The sequence below is a fragment of the Danio rerio genome, chromosome 12 (assembly GCF_052040795.2).
Source record: "Danio rerio strain M-AB ecotype USA chromosome 12, GRCz13ab, whole genome shotgun sequence".
Classification (NCBI taxonomy): Eukaryota; Metazoa; Chordata; class Actinopteri; order Cypriniformes; family Danionidae; genus Danio; species Danio rerio.
Window position 1 is genome coordinate 17,715,001 of NC_141032.1, and position 12,265 is coordinate 17,727,265.

A 12,265-nucleotide genomic window follows, 5' to 3' on the forward strand; every position below is an offset into this window, starting at 1 on the left:
ACAAGCTTGGTCCTTCCCAGGCTTCATAATGCACAGCAACTGACTTTACTGTGTTGAACAACAAGTCAGCTGCCTTTGCCATGGGGATAACGATGGGGACACTTGTGATCCAGGAATGCCACTTCTTGCTGAAGCTGTCAGAGATGTGAGACATTGACAATGTCTGCCTTCTTGATGCTACCATATCCCTGGCAGGCCTTGCATCCCTTACAACCTGCAACATTGGCCAGAAATTGTCCATGAGTTGGAAGATTTTTTTTCCGCACAGGGCATCTCACCAGTGCTCCGATCTGCAGTGATCTCCGGCCTAGCCAGCAGTAGCCAAATAAAAAAAAGAGCAATTTTCAAGGATCAATGCGGAGACTTTTTTGTCACTGGGGTCTTTGCAGGAATCAGTCTCACACCCCAACTAATCCATGGCCACAAGAGCCATCTGTTTAGGATACAGGTCGTATTGACAATTTTGTACACCTCAGGATAAGGAGAAACAAACTAACATAATGGTTATTTTGTTCAAGGTTTAAAGAGTTGAAGATTGTTTCAGAGTTTAGGTGCCAGATATAAAAAGGATCCACTGCCCACAGTAGATTTTGATGTTTAAGTTGATTTTGTAGATCAGTTGTCTAGATTTAATTGGGTGTAGTGGATTTGAGGGGCTGTAATCAACCACAATCTTACTCAAACATTGGGAAACTAAGCCATTCTAGGCTTTGTAGGTAGTCATTAAAATTTATAAATTGATATTTAGGGAGCCAATGCAATGATGTAAGAACTGAAGTAATATGATAATAATTCTTTGTTCTAGAGAGCAGCTGTATTTTAAACCAGCTGAAGTTTGTATTTTATGCCTACAATGCAACCACCTAGTAATGCATTACAATAGTCTAAACAAGGGATCATAATGGCATGAATAAGCTTTTCAGCATTAGACATTGTTAGCATATCATTGTTTAGCAACAATTATAAGGTGAAAAAATGCAGTTTTACAAATGCTTGTAACGTGGCATTTAAATGACAGGCAGCAGTCAAAAAACATTTCAAAAGTTTTGAATGAAGAGGAGTACTGAACAAAAAATCCATCAAGGATTTTTTAGCACAAGAGGTTTTTGGGTACAATAACCAAGACCTATTTATATGAATTTAGTCATCCTATATTTAATATTAGCTTTACAATCTGTTAGAAAAAGATAACACATGCAGTTTTGAAATTAAAGTTTTTATTATTGATGGATAACTAAATAATAATAAAAAATACAAAGTCCTGTGTGAAAGTGTTTGCCCTTTAAGCCTAATAACTGTTTGGGCCATCACAGTTACTTTGTATCATTGTCCTGCTACAGAACCAAAGTTCGCTTCAGCTTGAGGTCACTAACAGATGACCAGCTGTTCTTCTTCAGGATATTTTGGTACAAAGCATATTTCATGGTTTTCATTTATCACAGCAAATCTGCCAGGTCCTGAAGCAACAAAGGATCCCCATGCCACAATGCCTTCTTTAGGTGTTAGGTGTTACATATATACTACACATAATGGGACACCCGCCTTCCAAACGGTTTAACTTTTTTTTCTTGTCACTTCATGGAGCTTTTACCCAAAAGTCTTTATCATCAGTGGTTTTTGTCTTGGAACTCTGCCATGAAAGCCACTTTTGCCCAGGCTCTATCTTATGGTAGCGTCATGAATACTGAACTTAACTGAGCGAGCTCTTGGATGAGGTGTTTCTGCACCTTTGGGGTAATTTTGGTCAGCCAGCCATTCCTGGCAGGGTTTTCCACTGTTGCATGTTTTTGTCGTTTGTAGACGATGCAGCACTTTAGAAATGGCTGTATAATCTCTTCCGGACTGGTAGATCTCTATTATTTTCCTATTTGTTTTTGAATTTCTTTGGATCTCAGCACATTATCTAGCTTTTAAGGATCTTTTGGTCTACTTCACTTTGTCAGGCAGTTCCTATTTAAGTGATTTTTTTATTGCTAACCGTTGTGGCAGTATGCAGGTGTGATTTGGAGAAATGAAACTCAAGTGTGATGAACCAGAGTTATGTTTTAACAGGGCAGACAAACATTTTTCAAACAGCCTTGTAGATTTAAATTTTGTTTTAAAATTCCTCAAAGGGGGCACCTATTTTACAAGACGTAAGATAAGTCTTTGGCTTCTTTAGAATGTGTCAGTACATTTTTCAGCTCAAAATACCCATCAGATAATTTATTAAAGCCTCCAGAATATGCCCATTTTAGACTTTTAGAACAGTCTACTGTCACCTGTTTTGGATGTACATACCCTCAAATTAAAGCTGCCAGTCTGCAGCTAAAGCACATCTTGTTTTTTGTTTTTTTTCATCTTAAATTGATTGTCTGTGTATAGAGCCAAAAATGTTACATTTGTGTTTATGTACAAATATTTATGGACATAACTGTGTGTGTGTGTGTGTGTGTGTGTGTGTGTGTGTGTGTGTGTGTGTGTGTGTGTGTGTGTGTGTGTGTGTGTGTGTGTGTGTGTGTGTGTGTGTGTGTGTGTGTGTGTGTGTGTGTGTGTGTGTGTGTGTGTGTGTGTGTGTGTGTGTGTGTGTGTGTGTGTGTGTGTGTGTGTGAAGAAAACAGACGGGAATTAGTATTAGTATCTTGTTTAACTGCAGTATTGTTAAAACATTAATTTTAAGAGTTTTACTAGACAGAAGATTAATACACAAGAAAAAGATGTGTTGCAAAAATGATGCATAAAAATGATGGTATGACAACTACACATACAGTTCCATATTTCAAATGCACAATTACTTAATAATTCAGCAAATGGTGTACTGCATTACAATATGTAATAAACTGAATTCCATGAATTTTCACCTATGTTAGTTTCACCCTCAGTAATTAATAGCATTCGTTGGCACAGATTGAGCACTGACATGATGTACATAAGAAAACTACTGTATTGTTTATAAGAGTATAATTATTATAAATAATTTTCTACTATAGGATTGCCACTAATGCTAACACTGTGGAGACCATACTTCACGGAAGTGTGGGTCTGTTGACGTCGAGGAGTGGTGGCCATTTAGTATCTCTGCAGTGTTATGTTTCTCCAAATGACATCTTTGAGGAGGAAAAAGCAGCCCATCTGAACACTGATGTCAATAGTAAGATTTTTTTTTTAAATTATTAGTATTGCCACTATAACAGTTAAACAGAAAATGTATTAAAAATAACTAAATATTTGAAAAAAAGTACTGCTTACTGTTACTGCTCCCTCTTGCATCTTACAGTCCCCCATACGTTAGGTGTGAGTGTGTCAGTGACTGTTGAAGGCACAACATCAGTTTACAAGCTTCCCATTGCTCCACTAATCACAGGATCCCATCCAGTCGACAACAAAGGGTAAGATTTACTAGAAATTCAATGAAAATTGTGGGGTTAAATTTTTCTGTGGGAAAATTCTGTTAATGGTTTTGTATAAATCTAAAAACAATTTGTGTTGGTGTCACATCATAAATATATATATACATATATTTTTTTTTCTCTAGAACTCCATCATTTTCTTCCATAACAAATTCAAACTGTGTAGATTTGCCAGCGTGTTTCTTCCTGAAGATGAACTGCTTGATGCCATTTTCTTTATCATACATTAAAAAAATGGGCAGTACAACAGGTATGTCTACAGTCTTGTTTAAAATCCCATGTGTAGAACTGCTGAACAACAACAACAAAAAAACTAAAAATCTGCAATGACTACAGTGGAATATTTTTATACGTATTATTGTGGTAAATGCATTTTTGATTAATTAAGATTTCATTAATGTAGTTCTACTGTCAATTTATTTATTTTTTAAAAATTTTTTTAGGCATTCCTGTCTTTGAAACTGCGCCCACCTTGTCCCCACTATATGATCTCATTATTAAGAGTCAACTCCGTGAGGAGGGAGGTGCCAGCCCCCCTTCGGCTCAATCAATGCGTTTTTATGCAGTGAGTAACACTTTTTTTTTGTCCATTGAGGTTTTTGTTTAAGTAATTATTTGCAAGATTTAAAGTGATTTAATATGAATCTGCAGTGTTAAAACTGGCCTATTATATTTAGACCAGATAAAACAAAAGCCACATTTGATGGGCTAATGTTATTAGACTTTTATTTTTTGTTCACTTGGCTAGTAATAAATGTGTATTTATATGTATGTGTATAATAAGTAAATCTGACCAGAGGTCTTAGTGTGGACAGTTGAATTTAGTGTAGCACAGTTCTTTACCATTGATGTTAGTGCGTCAAGAATCCTAATCAAAGAGCTCTCTCTGTGACTACATTATAACAGCTACAAGTAGGGCTGAGTGATATGAAGCCATGTATTGTTATTGTGGAATACATTTTCAACCAAAATTGGGGCTGCATAATAAAAAAACAAAAAACAATTAAGCAAATCTGCAATTATCATGTCATAGGGTGGCCTTTTAAGTACACGGAATTGGCCATGGTAATCACTTCATTCTTTACTACATTCCTCTATAGGAGCAGATGAGATCTTAGTCTGGAATTAGCATTGTGTTATTCTTACCCATTGGTGTTGATGCGCATATATTTCAGCAAGACAATGACCCCAAACAGACTCAACGAAATTCTTAATTAGTTTCAGAAAAGAAAATAAAGTTGCTAGAAATGCCAAGCCAATCAGCAGACTTGAATCCGATTGAAAATAAGAAAAAAAAGATCTGAGTTCATAGAAGAGATCTACAGAACAATTAAAGTCTTGTCATTATCAGAAAATGTCTTTAAACAAGGACAAAGATCAGTATTTTCTAATTGTCATCCAATTGTTATTACACAACTAAAGTTTCAGATTTTTTTCATTTATTTTTATGTTTGAATTGTTTAGTTTTTTTTTTTTTTTTTTTACTAAAATCTGTATCAATTTCTTGTCAACCGCTTTAAAAGTATTATAATTTTTCATGTAAATAGTCTACACACACACACACACACACACACACACTATTCATACCTGCTATTAAGATGCAATTTAATCAATCCGATCACAGGTGGACAAATAAGACATTCCTAGTCGCACCTTGTATTTAAATGTATTTTTTGTCTACCTTTTACCACTTCTCTGGTAAGGGAGTATCTGTACGTATAAAGTTACTTATAATACTGCAGAAGCTATGGTTGTATTTTTCACGATTTACATTTCATAATAAATATACAAATCATATTAAAAGTACCATATCAATTAAATATTAAATAAAATTAAATATGCTTTAGGAATATTACTTTATGCATTGGCTAATGAAATTATACACACGCTCACACACACACACACACACACACACACACACACACACACACACACACACACACACATATATATATATTTATATATATGACTCACTCATGTGTAGAGTAAGTGAACCTGAACAAGGTACTGTGTATGAGTGAGGAAAATGCTAGAAGTTTGGTGAAATGCTTTTTGTTTACATAGTTCTATTTTAATATCTACGATTATTCTTTTTTTATGAAAGTGGTATTTGTTTAGAAAATATTGTAACTTATGGTTTGTTTACAAAACTGTGAATTGTAACTATATTTCAAATTTAGTTTACTATAATCTAATCTATTTACTATAGTCCACATACAATGGAAATAGTAATGAAGTTCCTTTCATTTCTGATGTATTCATTTATTTATAATATAAAACCTTTCCTGTTGATTTTCCTAAATTACTACTTATTTAAATACTATGTTAAACTATATTGTGAAATATATTGTTACCCTGAAATTACATCCTACACAGTAAAGTAGAATCGTCACCCACCTCTAGCTACAAGTAAACCATTATTTTAATTTTACATTTGTTTTTTTAATTGGTGGTTTGCTCCATTTTTAGAGATAAAGCAAGTTGATTAAATCTGAGACAAAATCACAGTATAAATAAAAACTTATCAGAGACTAAGGACTAAGTCTTTCATCATCTATACCGATTTATCAACTGCCAATTTATTCTGAATAGAACATGCTTCCAGTCAATTAAACAGTCAATTAAAACTGCTCACATATTATGTTTTGTCATATTTTGAATCCCGTGACATTAAAAATGGTACATCATTTTAACCTTTTCCATGAATTGTCTTTTTATTTAATTAGTCTTTACCAGGACAGCAGCACTGTTATTTCCTAAATGGTGATGCTCCAGTACAAGATGGAAGGTCTCTTCAAGGAGCTTTGGTTTCCAAGATTCCCTTCAGACATCCTGCTCAGGTGCCTGCTCTCCTTGACATTATAAGACATCAGGCTGCTTACAACACGTTGATTGGCAGTTGCGTTAAAAAGGCCTGCATTAAGGAAGGTGGGTTTCTTTCATACTATGTGTGACTGTAGGTGTTTGCAAAAGAAAACTTCTATTTGCACTTTTTTAATCTGTATAGCCATTTTTGCACATTGCAAAAACCCTGCGCTTTCTGAATTTGCAGTGTACTTTTCAAGAAATGTATCGAGCTAAACAAGGTAACCACATACGATTTTGTTAGTTTCTGGAAAATTTCCGGAACGACTTTACCGGTATATTGAAAAAAGCGCTGTTCACACAGGCGAGGACGTTACGGAAATTTTCCGGAAAAGAGCATTCACGCATCCATTCCAAAACACCGGTAAATTCTGACATCATTCACCACAAATGAGCTTTAAACGGCTGCGCTTGTATTTGTAAACATTTGACTAAATTACAAACTCTGTGGATGATCAATATTGTGAACAACTTTCGCAGGATCACTTTCGCTTGTCAAGATGTTCATATTATCTGCGTGTGCAGGCGCTCATAGGCGCACGCGAAGCTTGAAGGTAAACAAACAACGGCTTATCATAAGCATTTCATCGATGATTATTTACACAGTTGGCATTAAGAAGAACATATAAACGTGATCTGACTAACTTCTAGCAGCTAAATGTGTCTGGAAAAATATTCAAAGGCTTTTATCCTCACAAACCGCACGGACGTAAATGCATCTGACTGTTGTGATTGGCTAAAGCAGACGTCTCACGTCAGCACGTTCTAGACGTGCACGCGCTTATTACGGGAATCTTCCTTCTGCATTCACACAGCGCAGCATTCCGGCAAATTGCCGGTAATGTTAAAACTTCTCTTTCCGGAAAATAGCCAGAACGAATTTACCGGTATTTTCAAAAAGGACCTGTTCACACATACAACCTTTCCGGAAAATTGCCGGCAATTTTCCGGAAAGGTCTGTATGTGTGAAAGGGGCTATAGCCTAGTCTTTGCCAGTTTTTGTAATGATGATACATACATTATATGCTATTTATGTGCGCGGGGAAGTATAGGGTGGTGCGTTCAGTGCAGAAAGTCCAGGATTCATGCGTAGTGAGGTACCGTTCAAGGGTCGGGATGGGAGAGGATTCATTATGAAATCATGCTGGCCATCTTCCTCAACAGCATCAGTTGTGTACTCCTCTTTCAGTGAGCTGCAGCAGTCCCCTGATCGGCACAAGTGGTGTGCTGATTGGGGTGAGGGAGCCATCTCTATGGCAGTGCTGACTACACACTGACAGAAGAGTTAATCATAACACTTTTGACCAAGCCGTTACCAGTTTGATGACCTGTTGTCTCGTGTCGGTAGGAGGATTTTCCTTCAGGACACCAACTACAGGCAGTACTTCATAATCGCACCACTACTAGAGTAAGCTCCTGATTGGGTAACACGGCGTGATTGGTTAACATGGCGTGAACTTGAGAGATTTGTGGGAATTACACGTTAAGAGGACCAAACACTGAAATGCTCAGTTTCCATTGTGTCATTTGATTGAATTAAATGCTTAACTCTTCATCTGATCTGCATCTTGTGTGAACACATCGTTAGAATATGGCCTTGAGTGTGGATGTTGCTTGAGTTGATGAGGTCTATGTGTGTGAATTTTTAGCAATATCATTGATCTTTGACCAACTACACTAAATTCAAATTGGATTATTGGCTGTGATTTTATTTTTATTTTTTTATTATCTTTGTTTTAGATCCTGCCGTTGACAGTTTTCCATTACGTTCAGATAACTCTTTCTAATTTTACTGTTGTTTTCTAAGATCTCATTTACTACTTGGTTCTTGCTAATATCTGGAGATTAAGATACCCGTTGGACAAACAGTATATTTTCTTTTCACGTGTCCAAAAATCATATTCCAGGATAGACTTTTTTTTAGTTTAGTCCAAAACTATTCCTTGTGTTAAAAGAATGAAACATCATAATACATCAATGTCTGACCATTCTGCAGTCACAATCTCTGTAGATCTAGCCAAAATTAAGCCTGGCTTTGTATTTAACAGAGCTGCTTGCTGAGTTTCTTAAATTCATTGACATCGGTGAGGTTCCCAGTTTATTGTTATGTGAAAGCTTAAAAGCAGTTCTAAGATGAAATGTATCTTTTGAGTCCAGTTTTAAGAAACAAAGGGAAAACGTCTTGTAGAATTTGATAACCGGTTAGATATATACAGGGGTTCTTTAGATTTGGATAGGTTTAAAGAAATTACTACACTTAAAGTGGAATATAATTTAATTCTTTCTAACCAAGTTAACAATATGTTGTTACAAGTTAAACAAAAGCAATTTGAAATTGGGGATACACCTTAAAAATTGCTTTCTTGTAAGCTTATGGTAATTCAAGCCACTAGTGCTATCCATAAAAAAAATTAAAAACAGGGCTGATATTCCTTTAACAAATCTTACATGACCTGGCCCAGATGGCTTTAGTATAAATTTTTCATTAAAAAAATCCCCTTTGCTGTTAAGGATACTTGACCATTAATTTAATGAGCATAGGCTCCCCGAATCCCTTTTATGCGGCAAACATTTATTTAATTCTAAAAAATAATAATAATAAAAAAATACTTGCTAATAGATTAAACTATTGCTTAGGAAAAAATATTCATCCTGACCAATCTGGATTTATTCCTGGTTGTTTTTCTTTTATGTTCTCTTCCTTCTTAATTTTTTTTTAATGTCAGGCAGATAACAAGTATTTTGTACACCAAATCTGATTCTAAAATCAGTCTTTCAATTCTTGCATTGGTTGCAAAAAAAGCATTTGACCAAATGGAGTGCGACTATATCTTGTGATGTGATTAGAGAGTCTAATTTGGGTGACATATGCATTTTTTTGGGTAAGGATTTTCTTTTTACTTGATCATCTCAGTTCCAGTCACATAGAGGCACCCGTTGTGCTCTTTCATCACTGCTTTTTAAAATTGAGCCCCTCACCCTTGCTATCAAAAAAGAATCCATTGATTTTGCCCCAAAAAATAGGTCAAATGAACCATAGTATTTCTCTTCATCCAGATGATATTATTTTATATCTCTATTCTCTATAACCCCAAACAATCTGCACCTCTGTTAATAGCTATTTAAGAAACATCTGGAAAATTCTCTGGATACTCATTAAACTGGCAAAAAATAAATACATTTTCACAGTGACTAATATTATTGATTTAAATGTATAAATAAATTTACCTATTTAAAATAGCCACAAATAGTTTAAAATATATTTATTTGTAAATATCTCTAGAAATCTCAAAGAAATATAAGAATTTAACACTCAAATAAAATTACAACAACTGGTATAAAAAAAAAAAAACATCATATATTAAAGTTTCTGGATATGACTGGACAAATTGTCTTAAAAGTATGTACACATTCACTAATGCCAGACTTATAAGGCAAGGCATGTGCTTATAAGCCAAGAATACAGCAATTATAGATAAACTGCTTACTAACATCTATTAATGTAGAGTTAATGCCTAACCATTTATAAACTGACTGTTTGCAAATACTAATTTAACTCATTTAGGATCATAAAACCCCCCTCTTTCAGTTTAAGTTTACCTTAGTATGTGTTCAAATAAATACTCCATGATAGGCTTGGGCGCTATCCAAATTTTGATACCGTCAAACCGCATCCCTATTTTACCTCGCTATCCGGTATTACCGTGAATAATTAAAAAATTATGATGTAAGGCTCAGACAACGTCACCAAAATTGTTGGCTTGTGCCTAAGCCGTTTAGAAACGAATACCAAACAATAAAACAATAACAAAATAACATGTACAACAATATTAACAACAATGTAAACATCTTTTATTAGCAACAAAGTGCAAATACAACAGTCAAACAGAATTAAATAAACATAAACGTATAGAACCATTTTCGCGCAGAAACGCGCGCACAAATCAATTAAATCACACCGCCAGAACTTTTATTAACAAAGAAGAGCAGCTTATAAAATATGCAAATAGAACACAACAGTCAACCAGAGATGAATTATTCTAACATAAACATCAACCTTATTATAAAAAGTATTGCAGAGCAATAGTCCTAAACAAAAACTTATTTCCAGTCTTCTAATATAATTTTTAACGTAAAGCAAATAAAAATACCTGAATTAATTAAACAAATAAAATTAAACAATGCTAATAGAAACAAATGGCAATTGGCATTCGCTAGTAAAACCAGCATGTTTACTTTGTCGGGCTTTAACAGGGCACGTTGTGGACCGACAACTTTACCTGCGGTGCTGAAAACCCGCTCCGATGGTGTGCTTGTGGCACAGACGCACAGGTATTTTCATGCCACTTGTGACATCTGGGGAAAACGCCCGGCAGCATATTTTCACCAGAGAAATGGGTCCTCGTCTCCTTGAGTAACTGGCTCCAAACAGTAGGCTGTTATTTCAGCTCCGACTCTGTTTTCTACGGTGCCGCTGCCGACGGCATCTGCCATTGCATCAGGTTTTTTTTGCAGCATACTTCCCAGAGTCATTTTTTTTTTTGTGAGGGTTCTGGTTGCGCCTCTCCCTCTTCCACTCTTATGGCCAGTGGACCTGCTGCCTCTAAGCTGACGATCTCAGCCTGTAATTCAGCCTTTGTCTCAGCCAATGCATTGTCATCTGCCTCATATCCTCCGCGGTAACGAGGGTCGAGGAAAGTGCATTTTCACAATATTTTGCGCACTGAACTGGATTCATACTTGGCCTCCAGCTTTGTTAGAATTCCAGTTTTGATTGACTTTGTTAGCTGACAGTCATTTTCTGACGCAACCAAAAGTCCCTGCAGAGCTGTAGTATGGCGAGGATACAGGAACTGGTCAAATAATTTTCTCCTGAAAAAATATCAGTGAAGCCACCGACTGGTTTCAGTGCTTTGTGAATAGCTTTCAAGACGTCCATGTCCTGCCAGGTCAGGGACAGGCTGCTCCTTCTATCATCAGACAGGACGTGTCTGATCGCTTGGGCCCGCTCGAGGATGCGCTCCACCATTGCCAGTTTGGAGCCCCAGCGAGTTGCGCAGTCTTGCCGACGGATGGATGGATGAATTAATGAATGAATAAACGATTAAATTAATGAATTGGCCTAAATAAAGAAATGAATAAATTGGCATAAATAAACTAAATAATTAATGAGTAGGTCTAAATAAACAAAAGTCATGCATTTAGGCGTATTTTTCCACTTATCCGTTTAACAAATAAATGAATTAGCCTAAATAAACAAATAAATAGGCTTAAATAAAGTGATAAATAGGCTTAAATAAACAAATAACTTAATAAATAGGCTTAAATTAATGAATAAATAGGCTTAAATAAACAAATCAATTAATAAATAGGCTTAAATAAACGAATGAATGAATAAAAAGGCTCATCAACGAATAAACTAATAAATAGGCTTAAATAAACTAATAAATTAATAAATAGGCTTAAATAAACGAATAAATAGGCTTAAATAAACAAATAAATTAATAAATAGGCTTAAATAAACAGGCTTAAATAAACAAATAAATTAATAAATAGGCTTAAATAAACGAATAAATAGGCTTCAATAAACGAATAACTTAATAAATTGGCTTAAATTAACGAATAAATAGGCTTAAATAAACAAATAAATTAATAAATAGGCTTAAATAAATGAATGAATGAATAAAAAGGCTTATCAACGAATGAATTAATAAATAGGCTTAAATAAACCAATAAGTAGGCTTAAATAAACTAAAAAATAGGCTTAAATAAACGAATAGGCTTAAATAAACGAATAAATAAATAGGCTTATATAAACTAATAAATAGGCTTAAATAAACAAACAAATAGGCTTAAATACACAAATAAATAGGCTTAAATAAATGAAAAAACTAAAAAATAGGCTTAAATAAAAGAATAAATAGGCTTAAATAAAAGAATAAATGAATAAATAGGCCTTAATAAAAAATGAATGAATAAATAGGCCTACATAGACGTATGAATGAATAAAT

At 34.8% G+C, this 12,265-nt stretch overlaps 2 protein-coding genes across 4 annotated transcripts in view; one reads left to right on the forward strand and one right to left on the reverse strand.

Annotated features, from left to right (window-relative positions):
• Positions 1–12,265, reverse strand: part of LOC147841344 (uncharacterized) — a 221,416-nt gene that overhangs the window by 77,395 nt on the left and 131,756 nt on the right. The window lies entirely within an intron of this gene.
• Positions 1–12,265, forward strand: part of med1 (mediator complex subunit 1) — a 43,785-nt gene that overhangs the window by 14,869 nt on the left and 16,651 nt on the right. For both annotated transcript variants that reach the window (NM_001440730.1, NM_001440729.1), the window contains 5 exon segments: positions 2,970–3,130; positions 3,257–3,368; positions 3,515–3,639; positions 3,833–3,954; positions 6,116–6,317. In NM_001440730.1, coding sequence (NP_001427659.1) covers positions 2,970–3,130; positions 3,257–3,368; positions 3,515–3,639; positions 3,833–3,954; positions 6,116–6,317 — 722 coding nt within the window.